Source organism: Cervus elaphus, chromosome 23 (genome assembly GCF_910594005.1).
Source record: "Cervus elaphus chromosome 23, mCerEla1.1, whole genome shotgun sequence".
Taxonomy (NCBI): domain Eukaryota; kingdom Metazoa; phylum Chordata; class Mammalia; order Artiodactyla; family Cervidae; genus Cervus; species Cervus elaphus.
The window spans coordinates 11,238,040-11,265,967 of NC_057837.1; the positions used below are offsets into that span (position 1 = coordinate 11,238,040).

General features: G+C 42.1%; 3 protein-coding genes across 6 annotated transcripts in view; 2 read left to right on the top strand and 1 right to left on the bottom strand.

Annotated features, from left to right (window-relative positions):
- LOC122682158 (ankyrin repeat domain-containing protein 26-like) lies at nt 1–27,774 on the top strand. Its single transcript, XM_043884973.1, has 13 exons — nt 1–907; nt 5,340–5,454; nt 5,617–5,790; nt 10,196–10,302; nt 11,806–11,943; nt 13,201–13,268; nt 15,778–15,811; nt 16,925–16,994; nt 24,032–24,322; nt 24,900–25,114; nt 26,339–26,425; nt 26,497–26,567; nt 26,886–27,774. The coding sequence occupies exons 1-13, from the start codon at nt 678–680 to the stop codon at nt 26,939–26,941; spliced, it is 1,656 nt and encodes a 551-aa protein (XP_043740908.1). The 5' UTR covers nt 1–677; the 3' UTR covers nt 26,942–27,774.
- The window catches only part of LOC122682172 (ninein-like protein), a 336,725-nt gene that overhangs the window by 161,920 nt on the left and 146,877 nt on the right, over nt 1–27,928 (top strand). The gene's annotated exons all lie outside the window — the stretch shown is intronic.
- Nucleotides 1–27,928, bottom strand: part of LOC122682159 (ankyrin repeat domain-containing protein 26-like) — a 208,672-nt gene that overhangs the window by 71,619 nt on the left and 109,125 nt on the right. The gene's annotated exons all lie outside the window — the stretch shown is intronic.

Here is a 27,928-nt window from a genome sequence, read left to right on the forward strand (position 1 = left end):
AAGTGTTTTTATGCATACTCTTACTTTTAGTTCTTACTTGAATGTTGGTAGAATTGAGCTTTGAATCCGTTTGATCGTAAACTTTTAACTTTGGGGAGTTTTTTTTTTTTTTTTAATTAATATTTGAATCTCCTTATTTATTACTGGAGTTTTGAGTTTTTCTACTTTTGTATTTTTTCTTGTTTTAGTCTTGACAGCATGTATGTTTCTCAGAATTTATCTATTTCTTCTAAGTTTTCCAGTTTGTAATTGTTCATCAATAATAATAGTCCCTCATGATTATGCTTCTTTACTTCTGAGGTATCTGTTGTAATGTCGCTTTCCTTTCTGTGTTTATTTCAGTTTCCTCTCATTTCCTCTTACCTTAGGTAGGCTTTATTGATAATATTTGTTTCTTTCAAAAAATGCACTTCCAGTTCTTGCACGTGCACCCTGGGCATTCTGGCACACAGGCAATGTGTTTAGAGGTGAACACATTGCTTAGCAACGTGTTGCTTAGCAACGATCGTTGCTTAGCAACGATCATTCTGGGATGTAAGATTCTAAACCGTTGAGCTTCCCAGCTGGGAGGTTGTGGCGGGCCGGCTCTGGCTTACCTCTAGTGCTCCTGTTGGGTTTAGGGGCCTGTGAAGAGCCGAGGGGGAGGTGAGGTGTGTTTGGAGTCTGTAGGCTCTGTGATGAAGAAGACTTTTGGCTTCAGGAGTAAGAAGGGCAGCTCGCCCTTCGGCTCCTCCATCAGCCCGGGGAGAGACGGCAGTCATAGAATCAACTTCCAGCCCGGGTACCGCATCCGAGACAAGGACCTCGGAAAGATCCACAGAGCTGCCAGCGTAGGCAACGTAGCTAAAGTGCAGCAGGTCCTGTTGCTCGGGAAGAGTGGCCTGAATGACAAGGACAAGATGAACAGGTAAGCAGGGAGGAAGGGCCTGGCAGGGGTCCCTCCTGTGAGTCTCCCCTCCAAGGCTGTTGGACACCTTCCTGGGATCCAGCGCCCCACAGACTTGATAGGCTGCAAAAGCCTTAGCTGGTTTCGGACCCGCTTATAATTCCCCTTATAGAGCACTTTACTGGCCGTTTTAAAGTTATTTAACTGAATGTCAGTAATCACAGAACTTAAATAAAACATGAATAGCAGGCACAGGCGCCCAGGCGGGGCTCAAGCCGGTCGTGTGGGCCCACCCTCGCCGGCATCTCCCCTTTAAGTGAACGCGAGGGCGGCTGGCTGAGACCCACGGAAGAGTTCAGTGGGTCTCCCGGTTAACTGGCCTGGGGGAGCCCCTAAGGCCGCAGTCGGGAGAGGCGGGGCGAGGGGCGGTATCAGAGAGGAGGGACGGGATGGGGAGGCCAGAGGGAACCTGAGTTGCAACTGAGAGGCGGGCCTGATGGTGAGGGCGGGGCTGTTTGTCAAGGGGGCGTGGTCAGTCCGGAGGCGGGGTTAGGGGTTGGAGCGTGACCAGATAGAGGACAGTGGCTGGAGAGGAGCGGCCACGGAGGGGAAAGAGGTGTGGCTAGAGTGTATAGGTGGAGGCGCGCAAGGGACCCATAGTCTATGGACGGGCTTGAATTATGGGGAGGGGCTTTAACAACGGCAGAAGAGCGGTGGAATTGAGGATGGGGTCCCGAAGAAAGGGTCCTGTGTGAAGGGGTGGGGGTGGGCCTGGCCTCCTTGAAGGCTTGATAATGTGTGACTGTCCTATTGTGTACTCTGTGACCCCCAAGCCCTGCATAACGCCCATTGGAGAGGGAATCTAGTGAAGAGCGGCAGTGTGTGGGTAATGAGGGGTGGACTGGCAGATGTGGTATGCCTGGTATTTACTGTAAATGGTGCTGACCTGGCCCTGGCCCAGCAGTGCACTGTGGGATCCACATCCAGGCTTCCCAGAAGAGACAGTGAAAGACCTCAGTTTCACAACCCATCCAGGAATGCACTCTGCTGTGTGTCTCTAAGGGAGAACTGTGCCCTCTCTGGGCCCATTTCCCTACGGTAAAGTGGGTAACATGGGTATATGGAAGGAATCTCTGATTGTGAACTGAGACCTGAAGCAACAGAGATGTGAGGGAATGCTGCAATGGGCAGTGTCTTGAGGCTGGTACAGACTGGCATTGAGCCCAGAACTGAGCCCAGGACTTGGAGAAGGGAAAGCAAATTTGCCCAGATGCTCCACAGCAGCGGCCCCAGGACTAAAGCGCTGGTCAGAACATGGTGAGAAGGGGTAGGAAGAGTTGTGGTAAGGGCAACAGGGAAAAGCATGACCATCACCACCATCCTTAGGCCCTGGGCCAAGTATTTTATGTGTGGTGTCTCATTTCATACTCCACACAGCTTGGGCAGTGACAGAGTAGGACACAAAGGTCCAGAGAAGTGAAGTGACTGCCTAATTCTACACAGCCAGTTCAGTGATGGGGCCTCGGCCTCGGGGGTGTCACCTTAGAGCCCATAAGCTGTCCTGTAGGCAGTGACCTCTATCCATGTTACCCTGTGCCTGCTACCCCTCAGCCTCAGCTTGGCTGCTATAAAAGGAGACCCACTGTGTGCTTGGCATCCAGTAGGATGCAGTCAGTGCTACTGCTCTGTCTCCATGACAGTGAAAGCCACTCACATTCAAGGAGGCTAGGTACCAGGCCCCGGGCAAATGACACAAGTATGAGTCCTCAGCAGCCTCAGAGATGGAGACCATTGCCCCATTTCAACAATGGCGAAACTGAGGGTTTGAAAGTTCAGGTCGTCTGTTCAAGGTTGAAAGGCTGAAGTGGTAGGACTGGGATGTAAGCCCATAGGTCCAAAGCCCGTGTCTTTAACCCCTACACCATTCTGCCTCTTGTGATGAAGAGGCTTTCTGCTCTATTTTCTTTAGCTTACTGTTAATAGAATTCCAGAATGATCCTATCTCCTGTAGCTCAGTCGGTAAAGAATTCACCTGCAATGTAGGAGACATGGGTTCAATTCCTGGGTCGGAAAGATCCCCTGGAGAAGGGAATTGCAATCCACTCCAGTATTCTTGACCAGGAGATCCCATGAACAGAGGAGTCTGGTGGTTACAGTCCATGAGGTTGCAAGAGTCGGACACGACTTAGTGACTAAAGCACCACCATGCTCAATGAATTAGCTTCTTAAAATCTTAGTCTGTGTCAGGTACTGTGTTAAGCACATCACGAATGTAAAAAAAAAACGTGAATAGCATCTTTTTTTCCTCTTCTTTCTCCTCCTTTTCATTTGTTGTTATGCATCGTTAACATGGTGTACTCATGAGTAACAGCTCTCAAGTTCTATAGCCCTCAAGAAATCTTCTGGAACTCCCTGGCTTTCGCATTGTTTTTCTCATGTGATTTATGAAAACTCTTCTTCCCATGGATCGTCCATTGTGGATATTGGCAGTGGGCAGACTTTTGAGGTTGTTGGCATCTTATTTTTAATGTACACATTTTTATACCATAATGTTATATATTCCAGAAAACTGCATAGTGAGAAAAATAATCCCCATGACAGGTCAGCTTCTGGGTTAAAAATTCTTCAGATACAATGCAATATCCATTTTATATCACTGTACACTTATGTGTATATATTCCTTGCTGAAGGACCTTAGAAGACAGCTTTGAAGTAGGAAGCTGAATGTGTTCTTGAATAGGAAGACGTTTTCTTAGGATATATGGTCTTTCCATATTTAAACCAAATAAACATATCGTGGTTTTAAAGATTTTGCTTTACACATGCTGTCTTTAATTGTGATGAAATCGGAAGTTTTGTATAGTAGGCAAAGATTTGCCCTTTTAGATTATCAAAATTTGCTTGATGACGTTTTCTATTAGTAAAGATAAATTATGTGTAGATGGTAGAGAAATAACCTGGTAACTATTAAGAGAAAAGTAACTAGATTTTTATCTCACCAAAAAGTTTCAGATGGAGTATGGATCAAACATTTGAAATACACAGGGTGAGAAAAGTAGCAGAAGAAAACTGAAATTCCTATTGGTACTTTTTTTGTGTGCTGACAATGACCTTTTTTTTCTTGTTCTACTGGTTACTAACCTTATTATCTTTTTAATTAGATGGTAATTGCTTTACAGTGTTGTCTTGGTTTCTGCTGTACAACATCATAAATCAGTTGTAAGTATACACATATCGCACCCCAGAGACTTTTCTAAGAATGATTTCAAAGGCAAACACTCTGGAGTTTCCTGGGTTTCCACACCAGAAAAAAAAAAAAAGAAAAAACCAAATCTGAAAGTTGATTTAGCAACCCCCCAAATTTAAAAATGTCTGTAGAGCAAGCTGTCTGTAGGGAAGTCGGGTGAGCAGACAGGGTTTATCTTTCTGGCACTCATAGGAATGTGGCACAGGTAAAAATAATTTGTCACTTTCAATTTATTTGTGAGGATTGGTATCCTATGGCAACTTTCAGCCTTTTCAGAAGTCAAGGGAATCTTGGGAATTTCCTGGTCGTCCAGTGGTTAAGACTCACTGCTCTGGGCCCAGGGTTCGATCTCTGGTGAGGGAACTAAAATCCTGCAAGCTACAAGGATATATTGTCCAACATGGGGAATATAGCTAATATTTTATAGTCACTTTAAATGCGGTGTAACCGTTCACAGTTGTGGATCACTGTGTTGTGACCTGTATTATATAATAACATATAACATACGTCATCTCTAAAGAAACTTAGACGAAAACCCCTCATGGTAATTAGACCAACAGAAAAGCGAGAAATGAACAAACAAAAATGCTATAATTTACAGTTGTAAAGCCTGTGATTTATAAATTATATTCCAATGTCAGAGACGCTAAAATGTGAGATAATGAGCATATTAGAATCATCAGAGTACAATGTTGTCTCTAATCCTCAAAACATATCTGCAAAGGAGTTGTAATATCCTTTGACTTCATTTAGATGTTGTCCTTGTAAGACAGTAGCAATAGGAGTAACTTTGATATTCGAATCTAACAATTACCAGCTGTTATCTGTGCATGGATCTCATTTAAGCATCCCAGCTGTGTCCTGTGAGATAACTACTACTCTCTGTCCATTTTGTTGATGAGGAACTTGAGGCACAAAGAGATTGAGTGACAGCTCATAAGTGACAGAGTGAAAGTCAAAGTCAAACCCAAGTTGAGCTGAATCTCGAGGTCTTGCGCATTCTATTCAAGTAGATTGTTCTTTCCTTACTGTGTAAGAGGAGCTAAAGCTAATAAATGCTGCTCTTTCTCCAGAAGAAAACAAAATATTTGTTTTAGAGCGATAGGAGTACCATGCTATTGAGTGTTTTCAATCACATGAATGAACGATTGTTTCTTTTAAAACAGTGACACTACAGTTTCCTAAGAACTTCTCTTGCTTTCGTAGGACTGCGCTCCACTTGGCCTGTGCCAATGGCCATCCAGCGGTGGTGGCTCTCCTCCTGGAGAGAAAATGCCTGCTTAACCTCCGTGACAGTGAAAACAGGACCGCGCTGATGAAGGTACGGGGCAGCGACCCGTGTCCACATGAGATGGGTGTGATTTAACCACTGAGACTAACAATGAGTTGATCTCGTTGAAATAGAGGGAACTGGTGAACTTGTGGGCTATTTCCTTTGAATTCCTAGAACTCACACCCTTGTTTCTTGGCACAACGCTGACAGGCCGTAGAATGCCAAGAGGAGGAGTGCGCGACTCTCCTGCTGGAGCACGGCGCCGACCCAAACCTCACGGATGCCAATGGCAACACCGCGCTCCACCACGCTGTCTTTTGCCAGAATATATCACTCGCAGCAAAGCTGCTTTCCTATCACGCCAATATAGAAGCCAGGAACGAGGTATAGCTCAACTAACTTTATTGACAAAATATTGGCAAAGCATTTTTCTAAACTGTAGTGTTTTATTGATAACAGGATATAAATAGATAGACTGAGTAGTGTCCAGCAGGCCCTGTTACCATGGAAACAACTCCAAAGCCAAGTCAGGGGTTGGGTGGAACATGTCAGAGCCCACAGAAAGGGCAACGCTGTCTCTCTCAGCCACCTTCTACCCCAGAAGGAAGATTTTCCCACTAGAAAGTGCTCAGGAATGGGTGGTAGGCTCAAGTCCTACAAAGAATGAAGGCCTGGGGAGAGTGAAGTGATGTGGTGGGTGGCTGCTTCCAGGGGCTCAGGGAATGGGCACAGCTGCTGGGGGAGGGATGGGGGTAGGAGGAAGGAGAACCAGTGCCCAGCAGGGGGAGCTGGGGGGTGCAAGTGGGCCAGGGAGGCAGCAGGCCTGGAGCCCTGAGCCCTCCAGGACCCCTGTTCTGAGATCCGGTGAAGTGGGTCAGGTCATGTTTGATACCAGCAAGGGCATTTACTTGTGCTAGTGACCACTTGGTTCACCAGGTACACACCTCGGGTCTCCCACACTCAGCCCTGGGGGGCTGCTCGGCGGGGCTGCAGCTGAGTGTGGGGAGCTGGTGATGGTGAAGCTCGGGGCTGCAGCTGAGTGTGGGGAGCTGGTGGTGGTGAAGCTGCCCCTTCTGCTCTTTCTCCTGTGGCTGCAGCCCCGCCCGGAGCTGCAGAGAGAGCTCCCCGACTCTCACAGCTGGGCTCAGTTTTCCTTGTTTGGAAGGTCCAGCCTTCCCTGAGTGAAAATATTTTGAAAGCACTTGATTGTCTAAGATGTCACTTTAAATCACGATATTGCTCAAGAAGCATTAGAGAGCGAAGCGTTCTTTTTTGTGTTTCTGGCAGATATTTGTGATAACACAGCAATTGTTAAAGGTAAAACTTTTTCCAAGTATTTTTCCCTTACTGAAAAAAAAATTTTTTTCTAATTAGTCTAACATAACAGAGTAATGCAAAATTTGCCTAGGAGAAGTAGACTTTGTCTTAAAACTCAAACAAGCATTTGACAACATAATAGAAATGTTGCTGTTGTTAACACATTCCGATTTTATGAAGAAATGATTTACATAAAAATGATTTCTCTCTCATTGCCCAAGGCTTCAGAGGCTACAAGGAAAGGAAAACGAGCGAGCAGCTGAAAGACGCAGATCAGGCTGGAATTTTGGCAGTTGGGGAAATGCCAAGAAGAGGGTTGTTTTTTTTTTTTTTTTTTTTATGTATTTGGCTGTGCTAGGTCTTAGTTTCAGCATGCAGGGTCTAGTTCCCTGACCGGGGATTGAACCCAGACCCCCTACACTGTGAGCGCTGAGACCCAGCCACTGGACCACCACAGAAGTCCTGAGGTTTTGGTTTTGTTGTTTTCCCCCTTCAGTTTATATATTTTGCTAAGGTGCCTTTCAGTTTCAGGTATAATAGTTGTTATTTTGAGAAAGAGATTGAATGAGTTGGAGACTTGCCTAGGTATCAATTTTAGGAAGACTCTGCAGAAATCAGATCAGCAGTGAAAAGGTGGTGATTAAGTTGGAAAGAAGAGAGAAGAACAAATATTGAACAGAACTATTATCCTATTCTGGCAGAAACAGCCAGTTAGATAAGAGTCTAGACTCTGCTCTCAATCTAGAAGGTCTTGATGGAAAGGAAGGGGTTTATAAACAATGAGATCAGGTTGCCTTTTGTGTTTATTAGTCCCTGTTCTACCATTATTTACCCAGGAAAATTTAACTCTGTTTTGATGACTCTTGCCTCTTACACTTTTCTTTTCTCTTCAAATCCTCAAGTAAGAGAAGGGATTGGCCATGTGGGTTAGAGATGAGACTGGAATATTTGCTGGGCTAATTCTCAGCTAGATTGTGCTGGTGAAAACCACAATCCGTTGAGAAAGTTGATAAAAAAATTTACAAACCTAGGCTGTTCCCTGAAGATTTTGATGGAATAAATCGAGGAAGGCCTGGACTTGTGTATTTAGAAATATTTCCTTGAGATTCTGATAGGATCCTTGGTGAAGAACTATGGAGTGATTAAGTATAATTTCTAGTGCACCTATCTCAAAAATAAGTAATCTATAGAAGAGTTGGAGTTTGATCAATGCTAGCTACTTCCATCAGCTCCCTCCTTTGCAGCAATATTAGCCTGACTTTTTCCTCTGCCTCTGTGATTGAGAAGTTAAAAGGAACATTTTTGGCAACATCTATTGGCTTGAGTGATATAACTCCTTTTTCTTCCAACCACTAATTATTCAGTGACACTCCAAGCGTCTTTAGAGATTTGCTCATGGCCAAGTCACTTCATCTGTAGAGTCTGACCCTTTAAGAATTTTACACCTTCTGTTACCAACCAGGTCATTAGGTCAACAGTGTTTGTTACCAACAGGGTTTTCCTGACTGCGGTAACAGTAATTCATGAGCCTTCTTTTGGTGTCAGCAGGACAGACTCTTGCAGTGTGTCTGTTAGATTTGCTGAGCCCTGGCATAAGCGAGAGGACAGCTTTAAACATCAAAACCCATGAAGTTAGTCCAGATGGGGATTGTTTGAATCATTTAGTTTCAGCAGTCTTAGGAACTCACTAACCATTTGGTTAATAATCTGGGAGAATTCTAGAAAGAGATTGTAGTTTTAACAAGCAGTGGAAACATTCTTCAAGTGGGAATTTTGAGTCTTGTTTTTTAAATTTATTTTAATAAAATTATGAGTCAATAGCAATTTTTATTACATATTGACACCCACTTTTCTTGTGAACCACATGATACTCAAGAAAGGAAAGCTTTCACATACAAATATTTGCTTTATACCCACCTGTTTGGAAACAGCAAAACGTAAAAGCACAAATGGGCTACAGACCAAATGTGGTCCTTGGTTATGTTTAGCTTACCTACCTCCACAAACTGAGTCAACATTTAAAATTTAGCACACTCATCCTGATGTCTGCATTTCAGGCTTCTCAGAGACCCAAATCTGGTCCCCCTTGAGCCCATTCTACTGTTTGGTCTGCATGTGTAGGCCTCCCCTTCTGTATGGGGCGTGTGTTTGCGGGTTTGCCAGCCTCACCTGGCTTTTTCACTTAGGTCACCAGGTTTCCCCCTCCATAAGCATTTGAGTTTCCAATTCTTGGTTTATAGTTTATTTTGATAACTATTTCAAAGTTTTGAAGACAGTCTAATTAATCTATAATTGATTCCATATTTTAAAAGAATCTCTTAAGGATGGGATTGAATTTTTCAAATTAGAATTTTTAAGTTGGTTGTGGCGGTTTCACACTGAATGAGTCTCTCAGACACACAGGATTATAAGAGAGAGCGTGGGGAGAGTTCACGGAAGAGCAACTCCCCGAGAAAATGCTGAGTGCATATTTATTGGTAACTTACCTTGTAATCCTTCACTAAGAGCTGTAAAGCAAGACAGAGACCAGAACTCTGGGATTCAGGAAGCTTCTTCCTGGAGGTCTGGAGGTCATCACATGAGAGCCGTCAAGAAAGGTCTTTGAAGATAAGCGGTGTTGTTCTGCATCAAACAGCATCTAGCTAATGCTGACCTGTCAGTTTAACTTAAGGGCGGGGGAAGGAACAAGCAAAGGAGAATGAGTAAGATTAAATTTCAAGAGACTTTGCTGAGAAAGCCGAGAAACATGGTGCCCACAGTTGGTTTTTTTGGAAGAAAAGAAAACAACCTTTCTCTTTGCATGTTCATGTAGAGGATAACATTCCCATTGGAATGTCTGTAAACCTCATGAGGTTACTCTTGGTCATCCTTGGATAGGTTATGCATGCTACAGATAATATGATGTATTCCTGCCTCAGCATTGCTCCTAAAATATCCAGCTACGAAATCAAGTAGCTAATTGATTCTCTCTGGAGGAGTGTTGAGACTAGTAATAGAGCAAGTAAATACTGCAATATTCCTGATAGATACTATGATAGAAGCAAAGATCCTTGGAACCAGTAAATGTTGAAAGTGGGTTTTAGAGAATGACTCTGTGGTTCATCTTTGGAAGAGGGAGAGGAGGAGCATTTTATTCTTTCCCTTTTCAAAAGACGTATTTGGCTGCACTGGGTCTAGTTGTGGCAGGTGGGATCTTGCGTTTCGGCACTTGGACTCTAGTTCCCTGACCAGGGATGGAACCTGGACCCCCTGCTTGGGAGCTCAAATCTTAGCCCCTGGGCCCCCAGGGAAGGCCAGGAGGAGGAGCATCTTGAAGAGATAGAAGGTGCGCCGGGGGAAGAGGAGGAAGGGCTCCCGTTTATTTGCTTTCTGAATTATATGTTTAAGTTCAGAGAATCTATTGCATGATTTTCAGTTCAGTTTAGAAATAGGTTAACTGGGTACATTCGAAATGGTTTTTCCTGTTTTACAGGATGACCTCACACCACTATTATTGGCCATAAGTGAAAGGAAACAGCAAATGGTGGAATTTTTAGTAAAGAAAGAAGCAAATGTACACGCGGTTGATAAGATGAAAAGGTACAGTTGTTCTTTTTCTTTTTAAAAACCTTAGTGCTGTTCTTGGGTGCTAACATCAAGATAAAGATTAAATTAATAAGGTGTCATTTGTGATCAACACTTCATCAGTCAGGTAGAAAACCAATTATTCTGACTGGGAGTCGTGAAAAACTATATAGCAGAGATATATAGCAGGATTCATATTCCTTTATAATACTGAGTGATGTCATATGCAACCTGTTCTTTTTTCTGGTTGATCTTGTAGGAGCTGAGGGATTTCATACTAGTTTCATTAGCTTTATACAATATGGATTCTGCTTTTTAGTTTACCTTATGACAGTATCGAATTTCTTAATTCTTTTATAATGATTGTTTAACCTCTACTTCGTGTATATTTTTCCTTAAAAGATGCATACTAAACATAAAGGACTTGATTTTGTCTTTTGGGTGACTCTTTGCTTTCAATTACTTTCTTTGAAAAATACTGATGTTATTAGATTGCAGAAGAGTCCTTCACAGTTTAGTGACTAAACAACAAGAAAAAGTGGTTAGTAATCACTGTCACCAGATACTGTGGGCTCATCAGTTTTTATCCCTTTTTATTTCTAGTACATTTCGATGTTTTCATTTTAAATGAAGGTAGAAGGAAGAATGATAGGTTTAATTGGATAAACAGTTGCTTCAACAAAGATAAGTCAGAGGTGGATGATACAGACGAAAATGATGGGCTTTAGATTCAGACTGGGTTCAGCTCCTAGCTTTCCTCCCTGTTAGGGTTATGACCTTGGGCACATTACTTATCATCAGCAAATAAGTTTCCTGATGCAAAAGGGCAAATAGTAATGCGTCCTTCAAAGGTGGCTGTGCGTATACATAGTATTTCATTTAGTGAAGAGCACATGCTTGTCCACATCATTAAGTGCCACGGTGACTATTTTTATTTCCATTATTGTTAATATTTTTGTTTTAAGCCAGCAAATAGCCTTTGCTTAACCCACCCTCTAGCTGACTTTGAAGCATAATATATCAGACTAAGGAGGAAATGGGGGATTCGTTCCTTAAATAGTCACCTGCCTCAGATAAGTGACCTTAGCACAGTTTCTTGTCCATCAAGGACTTTGATATTATTTTTGAAAAGCATTTATTTATTTGACTGCGTGGGGTCTTAGTCGTGGGAACTCTCAGTTGCAGCATGTGGGATGAAGTTCCCTGTCCAGGGATGGAACCTGGGCCCCCTGCCTTGGGAGCCTGGAGTCACAGCCCCTGGTCCACCAGGGAAGTCCCCATCAGGGACTTTTGAAATAGTAAGTGCTGCTATGTGCCATCCCAATGGGACAGGAGGCTGCTTTTCCGTCGCTTCATTTCAGCCTTGGAGGTCATTTACAAGGATGTACACTTGAGCGTGTAAATGGTCAGTTCTTCACGGGGAGGGCAAGATGTTACCTTGGTAAAGCACATCAAACGAGCTGTTTCTGTGAGTTCACTCAGCTTCCTGAGGGTGACGTCGTCTCTCTGTTGTTGTAGAACCGCCCTCATCCTTGCTGTCAGTTACGAGTCTATGAGTGTCGTCAGCCTTCTCCTGCAGCGAGGTGCTGACGTCTTTTCTCAAGATGTCTTTGGACGGACTGCAGAAGAATATGCTGCTCTGAGTGGTTTTAATATGTAAGTGTCCACATGAAAGTGCCCGTGATCACTAAACTGCCGCCAAAAAGAATTTTCACTGTCACTTGTTACATGACCAGTGAGAGTTTTCTGTTCGGTGCAGGCAGCTTCTATCCTGTGGGGGCACCTTTCCTTGGGTCATAGGTTCCCTGTCGTCCTTCCCAGAGTAGTGGGTGTCAGCTTGCCTGAGATTCCATAGTTACATGGAGGGTTGGCCCCCTCATGGGGTCTGTTTCCTGCAACAATGAAAATCTTCCAAAGGATTTATCTGCCTCAACCGTAAATGTTTTCTGAGTCTGTCTCACAAGGAACCCATTCACCAGAACTCCTTAAATCTCAAGTAAGTTACTTCAGAGAGGAATTCAGAGAGGTAAGCCCTGCCTGGGACTTGCCAGTATCCACTGTAAGAGTAGGGTTATGTCTTCCACGTGCATCAGAGATGAACATGGAGATTAAGCATCATTGTCAGAAAGATCTGCTGGTTGAGAGTTTGAGCAGGTAGAGAAGGGAGAGTAGTGGTCCAGGCCAGGTCTTGATTGTGATTAGTTTTCTGTGCTTGGTGTGATTGGCTGCAATAATGGGGGATAATTATGTTACCTAATGTAGTGAGTTCATATTTTATAAATAAATGTAGGTACAAATTATATAAGAGCTGAGATTCCCTAAATTACAAAGCACAGAGAACACTAATCACCATAATTAATAACAGTTTCCTGAAACCCTTGAATGCTAAACATATAAGAAAACACACATTGGTTTTACTTGGAATTCCAAAGTAGTTCCAACAATAACGTTCAAGAGCAAATTATTCCATTCTTTGACTGTTTCTGCAAGCATTTTGGGGATATATTGTCTCATTACCTCCTCTTAATCCCCTTGTGAAATAAGGCAGTAAGATCCCAGTTGTGGAGAGGATGACTTTGAACTCAAGAGAAGCAATTCTCTCGGAACAAAGAGCAGTTGGTTACAGAGCTAGGATTTGCGAGTTGGAAAGAGTTTTCATATGCCAAGCTAAATCTAGTTAATCTGCTGAGGTCTATTGCCCTCAGTTCATGACTACTTCATCTTCCTTTTGTTTCTCCTTTAAATACATGGTAAATAAAACTTGGTAGAACTTAGAAACTTGAAATGTATGGGACAATTGTAGTTTTGATATTATCGCTAACATTGTCTGAAATAATCTAAGAATTTAACATAGTTGGTAGTTTTTTTCGCTATTAGTGTTAAAATATTATTTATCACATTTTTAACACATAGCATTTGCCAACTGATCTCTGAATATAAAGAAAAGAGGCCGAAAACTCCTCCCGAAAAGAGCAACCCAGGTACGTCATCTGATAATAATGAACTACTCTTGGTGATTCTAACATAGATAACGTAGGAGTGAGGAAATTTCAATAATCAAAGAACTATGATAAAATTAGTGTAAATTGCATGTGTTTTTAAATGAATTTCTTAATAGTCTAGTCTTCAGAATTGTTAAAGAAGTTAATTGTAGGTAATTTAACATCAGAGACAGTATTGTCTGAAAAGCATTCCATGTATTTAATTACAGCCCCTAAAATCCTGTATTAGATTTTTATGTACGTTACAAAAAATGTTTGAGTTAGTATGATATATATTTCATCTGTAATCCTATTATAGCAAATTGACTTCTTATAAAAGTGGAGCTTTAATTTTTACAAATAGTTTGCATTTAGTGAATGAGTAGTTATTACTTACTGTGTAGTGATTGGTCTCATTAAAAAAGTTACCATCGTTTAAACTGGGAACCTCAACAGTCCCTTTCTGGTAGGATAAGTGATAAACAAGAAGAGCTGCAGTGCTGAACCAGTGTGCAGCATACCAGGAAGAGATTACTTTCGGAAGATACCTTCCAATAGTACAGATCAGAAAAGCGATGCCTAGTTGAGAAGCACCAGTTATTTTGCCTATTGTATGAACAAGGTCTCTATTACCAATTTTATTCCTCACAGATCCAAAAAGAGTGAGATAGGTTGACTTCATTAGAACCAGATGTTTTCTTCTGTGTGTTGGATACTTGTCATGATAGTATAGTTTTGTAAGAACACCATGTTCTGTTGCCATTATTTAAAAGATGATCATAATAGATTTTCAAATAGATCAACTTGGGACTCTGCAGATTCTAATAAAAGAACCAACACAGTTCACATGAGCAAAAACACCACCATGTCCCCTCGATGTGGCATCTAGCACATTGTACAAGCTGTCTGAGAACACCTTTAAACCTAGTTCACCTCTGTCTAATCAAAGGGGGCTTCCCAGGGGGCTCAGCAGTAAGGAATCCACCTGCCAATGCCAGAGGTACGGGTTCCAGCCCTGGATCGGGAAGAGCTCCTGGAGAAGGAAATGGCAACCCACTCCAGTATTCTTGCCTGGGGAGTCCCATGGACAGAAGAGCCTGGTGAGCTACAGTCCATCGGGTCACAGAGAGGCAGACACGACTCAGTGACTAAACAGCAAAAACATCCACCAAAGAACTTCTCTAGGTTGGTTTTACACGTTAGAGGAGATACAGAGATGACATAGAGTCTTGGTCTTCAGTATGCTCAGAATAGAATAGAGTTGTCCCTGGTTAATTTCTATAGTTTTTGAAACAGACTTTTCAAAGAAGACATTCTTGTTTATTTGTTCATTTGTTCACCAAAGAGATAACTTTCCAGTGTCTTTTGTGTCCTAAGCCTTGTTCTGGGTCACAGGGTGCAGACATGTAAACGTCACTGCCCCTGCCCTCCAGGCTCGAGGTTGCAGCGCTCCCCTCCCCGTGGAGTCACTGCACGTGAGTCATCCCTCCAGCATCAGATCATGACGACACACGTGAAACGTTGTCCAACAGCACCAGAGTCCATAGCTTCCTCTCTCCTTCCCTCCCTCCCCTTATTCATCAGCTTAGGGTCTGATGATGAATGCCTTCCAAGCTGAAAAAGCATGATTTCTACCAACCTTTGCCATATAATGGGGAGGATTGATGTAATGATAGCCCTCAGTAGAACACAGCACTGTTTGGACCATCCTGCTCTAGGTGGTCCAGATACTCTTGAACAATGGAAGGTGATAGTCTCAAGAGATTATCCTTTTCACATTTATTAGTATGTACACATAGATATTTAAAACATTAAAAATGCTCAGCCTCCGTGTACCCTGCAGCATGCTCACCACTACAAGTCCAGTCCCCATCCTCACCACCCAGTTGACCCCCTTTACCCATTTACCCTCCCCCACCTCCCTGTCAAGAGATTATCCTTGCTAAACCTGGAATCACTACATCTTTCATACTTCTCTTGCATTTGGAAAGAGGGCCAGGAAGACTTTGTTTCCTATGTTTTACCACGCTCTGAAGTTCAGCGCCTCTAGACCATGCTTCCTTGTGATAGGGCATTTTCATCCTGAACTGAAGAGCCAGAGAATTTGTGTTATGTCCCAGCAAGACACCTGTAGGCTCTGTTCACTGCTCCAGGGAATGGAAGTCCAGAAATCCTGTACTGTTCAAGTGTGCTATTGTCAGTTTATAGTACTGATTCTATTAACGGTGTAGTATCATTTTCTGTCAGTCTCCTAGAGGTTGGTTAGCATTATGGTCCTTGTATCAGCAGTTCTTTCTTTTTCTGTTCTGCCTTTGATGACCATAAAGGAGAGGAGTGGTTCTCAGGCATTAATGGCCCATGAGTATAGTACAATCACTATTCCCTCTAGTGTGGTCTCCAGGTGTGGTTCCAAAGGAATACTTTTAAACAAAACATCAGTCTTGAGGTTTTAATAGTCTGTATTTTTCTTTTGTTGATTTAAAATGTGTCTTCCTTTTTTCTTTACTAGTGGATACGAGTTCTGAAGAAGACTCTTTAAGCAGGTAGGATTTGATGGATTCTTAAAACTTGTATGTGTTACTAGGAGAACACACAGAGAAGAGAAGCTACTGTTTGTTGAGCGTCCTGCTCTGGGTCAGAGACTGCATCATGTGCGTAACATCTGTGACCTCATGGAGTCACCAGAGCAGCGTCGTAAACCACTGTGTCCTGCTTTGCTTAATTAGGCAACTGTGGTTCGGGAGGTTGATGAATTGACCCATGATTCCATGGTTAAAATGAGTTGACCTGTGATTTGACAGCTGGCCTGCCGGACTCCAGCATCCACTCTCGTGTCCCTCAGCAGAAATTGAGAAGTACCAGTGTAGCATATAAGTGAAACATATAAATTAGTTCTTTGACTTGTGTCCATTTTCAGTTTTAGACATTGCGGGGGACTCCTGTATCCCCTTTACAGTAAAGGGAGGAATGGGGCCTTCTCCATAAGTGATTCCCCTGCTGAGGGACCAAGACTGCCATTTTTGATGGACACAGATTAGTCTCTGAACCAGGGACAGACAATGGAGAAGGAACAGCATATCCTTCTGCTTTAAGTCATCAGGTTTATTCCACTTTGGGCAAACAAAAGTTATGTCAGTGCATCAATTAGATTTTCAGTTCAGCTATTAGGACTTGGTGAAAACATATTATTTTCAGGCTCTGCCAATATATTGGCTGTCAGTCTTTGTTAATGGAAACTAAGAATGAGTCTTCCCTAGATATGTCATAGGTTGGGAGAGATGGAAGCAGAAATAGGTAACTAACATCTTTTTTGGAGACTTCTCTGGGGGTGCAGTGGTTAAGATGGTTAATAAGACTTCTTCCAATGCCGGTGGTGTGCGTTCAATCTCCAGTCAGAGGAACTGAGATCCCACATGCCTTGGGGTCAAAGAGCCAAAACATAAGGCAGAAGCAACATGGCAACAAATTCAATAAAGACTTTAAAAATGGTCCACATCAAAATATCTAAAAAAAAAATGTTTGAAAACAGAGGCCAAATTTTAATTATGTCAAGAAACTTCGTTTACTGCATAGATAGCCAGACGTTCACTTGCTTTTTTTTTCTTCATTTAAAGAAATGAACTCACTCATTTTTGTTGTATGTTTATGCTCTAAAGGTTTTCCAACAAACCTGGTGCTGACTCATGGCCTCCGTCAGATGATGAAGTCTTAGATTTTGAGACCAAGGTACAGTGCACTCTTGTGAAATCAGTTTCCGTACTCTGAATTTATCTTCATGTAGTATTTACTCTTAAATTCAGCAATGGTGTCCCTCTCTCTGTTTTATGTTTATAATGGAACGTTCTTCAGAGCAAACTATTTTATAGAAATATGACTGGTGTTTTTTTTGTTCATTTTTAACTTTGGTGAATAATGAAAGTGGGGTGAAGAAAACAACGGGCTGGAAAATAGAGTGACAGGAAAATTGTATTGGAAAAGCTTTCCCACAATGAAGGAACTATGAATTTTGGTCAAGGATAAAGACTGTTACTGTGAATTTTAAACCATAAGGACATGACTTTTGCAATACTCACAGTGCAATACTCAGACAGTCAAGAATCTGCCTACAATGGTGGAGACCTGGGTTCGATCCCTGGGTTGGGAAGATCCCCTGGAGAACAGCTGCCCACTCCAGTATTCTGGCTTGGAGAATTCCATGGACCATAGAGTCCATGGAGTTGCAAAGATTCGGACACGACTGATCGACTTTCCCTTCATAGAAGCAGAGACTTTTAATAACCGTGAGATAAAACTGCAACTCGGGATTTTTTTTTCTATTGTATTTTTAAAAAGACCTACCCCGTGTCCTGTGTCACATTCTAAGCCTTCAGATTTCAGACGTTTTGTGTTATTGTGATTTAAGTGTTCATCTTAGAGCCCCGTGTCAGTGTAAGCTAGTGGGGTTCAGGAAACAGTTGTGCATCTCCTGGAGCAGGTAGCATAGGTCTCGAGTGTAAGAACCGTGTTAATAGTTATTGAATGTGAATAAATGAAGAGACAAACCATATCCTATGTAATGTTACAGGTAATATAGTTCAGTTGTGTTATGTTGAGGAAGGGGGTCCTGCATAACAAGGAAATAAATAAGAAATATGTGAAAAGTGAAAGGTTACAGTATTTTTTTCACTGTCCACTGGTTGTGAGATGAGAAATTTAGGTGAAAATTTTTGACCTTTTTTGCCCCATCTTCTGTTCCATTAAATGTTTCTTTTCAAGCCATACATTCTCCTCAGAATTTTGATTACCAGTTCTTTTTCCCAGTGAATAGTTAGGAATATTTCTTAATCAATTTTTCTCTCTCTCAAGTAATACTTTACAACATTCAGGTAGTGACAGATGACCATGTGTGGCTAATCAAATGACACTTTTTACAGTGGCAATATTCAACTTTAATACGGTAGTATTTATAAGCAAAAGTTTTGGAGTAATACAGATCGCTATATTAGGGATATATTATGAACAAAAGCCTCTGTCTTAAGTATATGTTTTATAGACAACGTATGTTGATATTTTCATAAAATTTGCAGAACAGTATAGATGCATAATTTATATATTAATAAAAGCATATAAAACAGAGGCTTTGTTCATAGTATATCCTTAAGAATACTGATGTATTACTGATCTATTGTATATACATTTTATTTGTGCGTGTTTTTCCACAAGCCTTATGCTTATTTTATTCCCTTAAGTTTGTACTTGACTAGGAATGTCTCTCTCTGCTTTCTTTTCCTCCCCCATTTTTTTTTTGCTTTTTTTTACTGTTAACCTAATTTTTCCTTGCAGAATACTTTCCTTCAGTGTCTATTCTTTAAGTCCATCTCTCTCTGCCTCTGTTGTGAACATGTTTGATCATGGCTTTCTGTTTAGTGTGTTTGTGGCTTTCATTCATGATCATTTCCCTACAGGTTTACTCTTGCTCTTCCTCCCTTTTTCTTCCAAGGAACTGAATTGAAACAGTCATTTGCTTTTAGCTGTTCAACAAACAGAATAGAAGTAGCTTATCCTGTTTGTACTTGTAACCTATCTAAATGAGGTTCTACTAAAATCTAGACTTTCATATTTCCCTTCCCAAGTGATAATTCATGCATGTAGAAGTCATGCAAGCAAATTTCAGAATATAGCGATTAATTTAAATGTCTTAGTTTTTCAGTAGTGCTCTAAACTCCCAGGGATAAATTTTTTTTTTCTAGAACATTTTGGTAGAGAAAATAATCTGGTGGGTGTCATAGTATTTGTAGAACAGTCAGTTGGGGTAAGGAGAGGAACATCTGGGGTTTCTGATGTCATCTGTCATAATGCTTACCCCATGAGAAGGTTCAGTTCAGTCTCTCAGTCGTATCTGACTCTTTGCGACCCCATGAATCGCAGCATGCCAGGCCTCCCTGTCCATCACCAGCTCCTGGAGTTTACTCAAATTCACGTCCATCGAGTCAGTGATGCCATCCAGCCATCTCATCTTCTGTCCTTCCCAGCATCAGGGTCTTTTCCAGTGAGTCAACTCTTCGCATGAGGTAGCCAAAGTATTGGAGTTTCAGCTTCAGCATCAGTCCTTCCAATGAACACCCAGGACTGATCTCCTTTAGGATGGGCTGGTTGGATCTCCTTGCAGTCCAAGGGACTCTCAAGAGTCTTCTCCAACACCACAGTTCAAAAGCATCAATTTTTCGGTGCTCAGCTTTCTTCACAGTCCACCTCTCACATCCATACATGACCACTGGAGAAACCATAGCCTTGACTTAGATGGACCTTCTTGGTAAAGTAATGTCTCTGCTTTTATATATGCTATCTAGGTTGGTCATAACTTTGCTTCCAAGGAGTAAGCGTCTTTTCATTTCATGGCTGCAATCAGCATCTGCAGTGATTTTGGAGCCCCCCAAATATAAAGTCTGACACTTTCCACTGTTTCCCTGTCTATTTCCCATGAAGTGATGGGACCAGATGCCATGATCTTAGTTTTCTGAATGTTGAGCTTTAAGCCAATTTTTGCACTCTCCTCTTTCACTTTCATCAAGAGGCTTTTTAGTTCCTCCTCACTTTCTGTAAGAAGGGTGGTGTCATCTGCATATCTGAGGTTATTGATATTTCTTCCAGCAATCTTGAGTCCAGCTTGTTCCTCTTCCAGCCCAGCGTTTCTCATGATATACTCTGCATTTAAGTTAAATAAGCAGGGTCACAGTGTACAGTCTTGATGTACTCCTTTTCCTATTTGGAACCAGTCTGTTGTTCCATGTCCAGTTCTAACTGTTGCTTCCTGACCTGTGTATAGGTTTCTCAAGAGGTAGGTCAGGTGGTCTGGTATTCCCATCTCTTTCAGAATATTCCACAGTTTATTGTGATCCACACAGTCAAAGGCTTTGGCATAGTCAATAAAGCAGAAATAGATGTTTTTTCTGGAACTCTCTTGCTTTTTCTATGATCCAGCCGATGTTGGCAATTTGATCTCTGGTTCCTCTGCCTTTTCTAAAACCAGCTTGAACATCTGGAAGTTCACCGTTCACGTATTGCTGAAGCCTTGCTTGGAGAATTTTGAGCATTACTTTATTAGTGTGTGAGATGAGTGCAATTGTGCGGTTGTTTGAGCATTCTTTGGGATTGGAATGAAAACTGACCTTTTGCAGTCCTGTGGCCACTGCTGAGTTTTCCACATTTGCTGGCATATTGAGTGCGGCCCTTTCACAGCATCATCTTTTAGGTTTGAAAGAGCTCAACTGGAATTCCATTACCTTCACTATCTTTGCTCATTTCTTAAGGCCCACCTGACTTTGCACTCCAGAATGTCTGTCTCTAGGTGAGTGATCACACCATCATGGTTATCTGGGTCATGAAGATCTTTTTTGTACAGTTCTTTTGTGTTCTTGCCACCTCTTTTTAATATCTTCTGCTTTCTGTTAGGTTCATACCATTTCTGTCCTTAATTGGCCCATCTTCTCATGAAATGTTCCCTTGGTATCTCTAATTTACTTGACGAGATCTCCAGTCTTTCCCAGTCTGTTGTTTTCCTCTGTTTCTTTGCATTGATCGCTGAGGAAGGCTTTCTTATCTCTCCGTGCTGTCCTTTAGAACTCTTTAGCTGAAGTTGAGCAGTTCTATGATGACCCACAAGACCTTCTAGAACTAACGTGGGAAAAAAAAAGTGTACTTTTTATCATAGAGGACTGGAATGCAAAGTAGGAACTCAAGAGATATGTGGCATAACAGGCAAGTTTGGCCTTGGAGTACAAAATGAAGCAGGGCAAAGGCAAGCAGATTTTTGCCAAGAGAACACACTGGTCATAGCAAACACCCTCTTCCAATAACACAGTAGGTGAGTCTATACATGGACATCACCAGATGGTCAATTTTATGTGTAAAAACCTCTCTATTTAACAAATAAATGTTGCCAGTTTAAATTCCAGAAAAATGATGAAATGATGAAAAATCATTTTAAGCTGTTTGAAGCAAAGTCATTCATTTTGAAATCTGTCCTTACTGATATCAGGTTTATAAACTCCGTTGACTACAAATGCTTATCCCTCGTGAACTCATGAAAGATAATATTATTTTTTTATTTCTGTGCTTGCAGTCTGAGCTCTGTGCTGTCCTTTTCATAAGAAATGCCCTCTGTCTGTAGGTGACTCATAGTTCCTGAGCCAGATTCCTCTTTATTGAACTTCTAAGAAAATCCCCAGGCCTCTTCTCATTTTGTATGTCTTGGTCTCTCGGTTGGACTTCCCTGGTGTCTCAGACAGTAAAGAATCTGCCTGCAATGCAGGAGACCCAGGTTTGATCCCTGGGTTGGGAAGAGCCCCCGGAGAAAGTGAAAGTGGAAGTCAGGTCTTCTGCATTGTGGGCAGATTCTTTACCAACTGAGCCACAAGGGAAGCCCAAGAATACTGGAGTGGGTAGCCTATCCCTTCTCCAGAGGATCTTCCCGACCCAGGGATCAAACCAGAATCTCCTGTACCGCAGGCAGATACTTTACCAACGGAGCTATCAGGGAAGCCCTATCCCCTGGAGAAGGAAATGGCAACCCACTCCAGTGTTCTTTCCCAGAGAATCCCATGGACAGAAGAGCCTGGTGGGCTTCAGTCTATGGGGCACAGAGGCAGACATGAGTGGGCGGCTCACACTTGGTCTCTGTTAGGTCAAACAAACAAGCAGTGTTTTTGCTGCCAAGGTTCTCTTTAAAGCTCTTAGTGTCCTGTGAATTTGATTGGGGTTCACGCCATTGGAAAAGCTACCCTCCAAAATCTTTTCTGAAGGAAGCCCTGCACCTTGGGCTTCCTGTGAAACTTTGCAGGATGACACTTTTAGCGTTCTTTTCCTCTTAAGATCCTTTAAGGAATCTGAGGCACCACCTTAAGTCTTTCCAGGGTCTTACACTTACAGTCTACAGGTTTTACCTTTAGACTGTGTTTTCCTGGCAGCACCCTAGATTTGATCTTAGCCCAGAAGCCATTTCTGTCCTTTAGCATCCTGTGACAATTGGACATGTGGAGATGCTGTAAAGGGGATACAGATATTGAACGCAGTGAGTCTTGGTTCCTTTATATTTAATAGCACTTTTAAATTGTTCTGATAGCTTATCCCTCTCATTGATTTACTTTCAGCTGCTTTAGAGCAAGAGTCTCCGCCTCCCATGTTTCAGTGTCCGTTTCTTCTCTTGCCTAGAAGCCATCATCGGCAGCATCTTCAAGGACCATCAGGCTTCTGTGTACAATGTGATGAAGCCCATTGGGTTTTCATTTCTTTCTCTGCATCCATTCAAGTGCAACCTACCTCCAGGTTCAAAGGCATTCTCACATGTTTCAGCTCTTTTTTAACAGCAGTACCTAACTTGGGGGCATCACCGACTCGATGGACACGAGTTGTGCAAGTTCTGGGAGTTGATGGTGGCCAGGGAAGCCTGGCGTGCTGCAGTCCATGGGGTCACAAAGAGTCAGACGTGACTGAGCGACTGAACTGAACTGAACCCCATGTTTAATATCAGTGTCTGTGCCAGTTATTTATTGGTAACAAACTGCATTAGAAACCACCTCAAAGCCCAGTGACTCAGAACAGCGTTTCCTTTGTTCACAAGTCTGCGCTGGCGCAAGGCTCAGTGAGTGAGCCCCGCTCATTTCTTCTCCAGTTGCATCAGCCGGGATGTCGTGAAGGTGGGGACCAGAGTCATCTGAAGACTTCCCCGTGCGCACGTCTGGTGTTGGAGCTGGCTTTTGGAGGGGCCATTAGGTGGGGGCGGTCAGTCGGGACACTGACATGTGCTCTGTGTGTGGGCTGTGCTTCTTCACAGCGTGTTGACTGAGTCTGAGAGTTGGCTTCCCCACAGAGCAACATTCAGAAGCTATTTAGCTTTAAAACTCACACAGCAGTTTCCCCAGACTCTGTCCAGGAGGAATCAGTTACTAGGACTAACGCATACTTAAGGAGAGGGAATTTCATGAGAAAAGTGTCAAAGAATTTGGAGACATGTTTGAAAACCACGAGCTCCAATCACGTCGACTTACCAAGTAATCATTCTGTCTAAAGGAAAGTTCTTTCCAATTCAGTGTCACTGATATTCCAGTAAATATTTTTTCTTTCTTTTGTTTGGTATGTCTCTTATTCTGTGGAAAGTAAGAAAGGGTTACAAGAATGAGGCATTTTTTTGTTGTTCAGAAAAATGTATGGATCATCTCACTAAACTCTTAGGAGATGGGATTTCTTTAACCTTTCTTTAACCTTGTGAATCATTTCTCTTTGGAATGCAGTTCAAATTAGCAAAAACTGTTTGTAGTTCAGGAAAAGGCTTATTGGATTAGAATCCACATTTACAAGATTTAACCATTAGAGTCTTATTTTCACAATCTTCTCTTGGGAGACATTTACTAACTCGGCCCTAGATAACTCAATACAGGATACCTCAAACTTCTTTAAAAACCATGGGATAAGATGGGAGAAAGGGGTAAGAGACATTCTACTAGGAGGTGGCTTGCAGTCATTCTACAGAGGAAAGATAGAAAAGTATTACTGTAGAACAATAAAAGAGTGTAAAATCAAGTGCAAATGTTGTGAGACTAAGATGATAGTGAAGAGTATATTTTGTGACTCTTGGTGGTTTGAACTTCTTTCTTGATTCTCTGAGTTATTCCAGGCCCTACATTCTCCAATACAGATACCATGGTATATATTTGATCCTCGGTTTGAGCGAGGCTGTGCTCAGTCCACTTTCCTCAGAACTAAATGGTGTTGTTTTATTCTTGCAGACTGATCATCTTCCAGCAGAGCTGGGAGCTGCGTGTTCACAGTGTCTGCACCTGGATGCAACATATCAAGTTCTTCAACGGGAGTTGTTATCAATGAAAGGATGGCAAAGGAAGTGTGAGAAACTAGAGAAAGAGAACAAGAAGTTGGAGCAAGAAGTAGTGAAACTCAGAAGTCATATGGAACTGAAGATGATAGAACACCCTCAAGTTGAGCAGTATAAACGGGAGATTGAAGAAAGAGTGAGACGGGACCTCGTAGAGAAATGGAAAGAAGTCAACCTATTTTTGCAGGTTAATTTGTTGATCTGTCATGTGCTTGAATTCACCTCAGTGTAAATTACATTTTGGATGGATACAGCTTATGTGTTTCCTCTGCTTCCCTTAGAGCAGTGTGTTCTGTAGATTTCTGGAAGGAGGGGCACACTTGTTTCTCCTTGTAAATATTTCAGTTTCCATCACAGTTATCACTAAATTGATCTTTCAGAATGCTTCTCCCTAGAGAATCCTTTTACTTATAAGACCAATTGGTATACACAAGACTATGAGGGGGGAAAACAAATATGTGGTTTAGAACTGGTACCATCCTCTTGAATTATTCTTGTCTTGTTCAGTTTCTAAATTTTCACTTCATCCTCTTAGTCTTTGAATCATCCGGTTCCTTAAGTACTACTATAACATTGATTCCACGTTTATTTTATAATTCAGATTTAATTCATGTCACATTGACGATGATTATTTTAAAGTTCCTCTTTTCTTATTTTCACATTTAAAATCACTCTCTAAATTCCTGACTCAAAACTAAATGGAACAAATATCATTATTCAGGTTATAATCATTTAAAAAATGTATCTTTTTAAATTTGACTTAGACACGAGCAGCATGTCAAGAAATCTCAGAGCAGTTCCACGAGGCGCATATTGCTTCCGTAAGAAGTCAGATGGAACTCAGAATTAAAGACTTGGAATCTGAACTATCCAGGACGGAAACTTTACAAGATTATAAGAAAGCAGAGATGGAAAAATATAAGAAACTCTACTTAGAGGAACTAAAAGTTAGAAAGTCATTGGAAAATGAACTAGACATGTAAGTCAAAACACAGAATCACAGAAGATAAATTTAGTCCATTAATTTGTCTCTGAAGCCTAGTTTTTATAGAGCCAGGTTCCTGAGATTAGTAGGAAGTGAAGCTAGCTAGTCAGTCACTGCTAGAGGGCATCCTAAGAAAAATGAGTTATAAGATATCCTTGTAAGTTTTCCTACACTAAGTAAAAGCATGCTTGTGAAATCAGGGAAGATTCACACAGGGGTGAAAGGCAGGGTAATTCCCAGAGTGGCTGACGCTGGCATGGTGACCTGAGTAAGGGTTTGTATGGAGGCTGGAAAGGGCAGATCCCACCTGCAGCCGAGTCCAGGCTTCCCCGCCTCTGAAAGCAGAGCACTCCTAGGACACCTTTCACAAGCCCAGAGAGCACAGCAAAGGAGCAGGGACCCGAGGACGCATTCCGCTAGTCGATGCCCAAAATAAGCATGCTCAAGGGAAGCCCAGGTGCTCCCAGAGAGGGTTCAGGGCTGTGGGACTTGATGCTGGGGTGTGGGGTGTGGCTTCCGGGGAAGGAGGTCGCTGGGACCGGTCTCCCTGCTTGGGGAGCGCGATGCCTCTCATTGTAAAAACATACACTGAACGCTGTTTTGACTTTTTGCCTTTTGAAATGAAACCAAAAATTCTCTTCAGATTTTTTTCTTTGTTTTGATTATGAGATACAGGTGCTGATGTAGGCCCTTCGTAGAAATGAAGTAACATAAAATGAACTTTGGAAAAGCAGAGCATATTTGTCATTGTTCCTGGGGCTGTTTTAGCCCTTTTGTCACCCATTGCCCTCAAGGTTGTGGCTCTAGGTGATTCCTCAGAGCCAAGTGCTTAATTTCTCCACGGTCATGAGTGGAAGGTATATATAAGAATGGTGAAAGGAAACGCTTGAAAATGGATTTGTGGGATGGCGTGTTTCTTCATCCCTGTTTCCTGGGGGCAGGCGTGTCCCAGAGGCGGCAGGTGTCACTGTGAGCCCGCCTCCCTTTCTCTCTGACGCCCTTTCTCTCCTCTCCCAGCTGTGACTTGTTACCTGAGGAGCCCAGACAGACGTGAGCTTCTTTAGAACAAGGTCAGAGCTGTCACTGTTTACAGCAGGTCTGCTCTCTGCTTCCAGTGCTCACACAGGGTGATGGGGATTCCATTTATGTGCGGCAACTTACAAAATGCAAGTCACACAGGGAAACATGAATGAAATTGGTGTTTTCCATCTTCCCCAGGAATAATGAGAGGCTGGCAGAGATGAGCACCGAACTTGAGGTGGAGAAACAGCAGAAGAGATCTTTACTCAGCACTCTCAGCAGCAGGTCAGTCCTGGAGCCCTCTTCTGTTGGAAATTTCAATCCTACCTCAGGGTTCAATGCAAATCTTATTTCAGGAGCGAACGTAGGGTTTTCTACCTGAATTCCACGCCGTTCAAATGGCAGCGTGGAGACTTTCTTGACCAAGGTTAGTTCTGTTCTATTTTTTTCACTGGGTTTCAGATTTCTGATATAAATGATCCTTATTTTTAATTTGGTGAACTTCTGAGTTGTTTTTTTGATTTATGCGTACTAAGTAAAACCATAATCAACTGTGATAATCAAGGAGACATTTAATGATTTTTTTGTGCTAGATCTCTTGTTTATAAGAGATACTTTTTAAATTCTTAAATTTGTTTAAAACCTGCATTGAAATTCTACTTTAGAAATGACATCTTACTGTCTAGTAACCGAAAGTGTACTTTCAGATGTTTGATTAACTTTTTAATTGATTTCACTTTGGCAGTGGTTCATAATCATTTCCAGGCTCTGCTGCTCCCACCACAGTTTTTCTACCCCTAACCATAAGTGACTGACTGGCATCTAAACACTAATGACATATGGATGTGTTTCATTTGAAGAAATCCTAGATAAGTCATTTTTATGAATTAAACAAACTTGTAGTAATCAAAAGATTAATTTTGGGTTTTAGGTTAACATTTTTTGTTACTTTCTTATACAAGAGTACATCTTTAATTGCTATTTTACTGACAGAATTTTGATTTAAATGTCTAAAACATATCTTGCTGAGCAGTTGTAGAATGTTTCTAAGTTTGTAGTTAAATCAAATATTTAAAACTTGTAAATGAAGCTCACTTTTGTCTCTGTCGTGACTTCACCTGGATGAATGATGACTGAGATAGCAATGAAGGGGAGTCTTTAAACTGCAGCTAGTTTTCATTGTGTAATCATTGTGATTAAAATATCCATTTCAGTCAGTGCACACGAGTTTATGGTTTTTGATGGTGTTTCCATGATGTTGATGATGCAGAGAAAAGCAGCCCTTGTTAAATGCAATCTCAACCTGTTTTCTCATTTGGCTTCTTGCCATCACAGAAGAGCAATCTAAGGTTTCTTCGACAGCACTGGGGCTACGTTGGGTCGTAGTACTTGGGAGCCATGAACCTGGAGGGCGTGCTTTAGCTGTGCAGTCACAGCGGGCCTCCAAACACTTCATCCCAAGTCAGAGACCTGCCCACGCAGACACAGGCCTAAGGGGAGAAAGCAAAGGCTTTACCCCCATCCCAGGGGTGGGCTGCCTACCGCAGACCCAAGTTCACGGTGCTGTGGGCACATACATCTTTTCAAAGAAGAGATTGGGAACCAAGCAAGCACTTCTTAGTTCCTTCTCCCAAACTCACCCATTAGGTAAATCTTGCTTCTCCTGAGGAGGGTAGCGGATGCTCCCCTTGAAACTTCAGGCTGAGGAAATGAAGTTCAACTGCAACTTCTGACCGGATTTAGGTTATAGTTGAGTTTACACTCATGCTTTTTGTATATACCCACTAA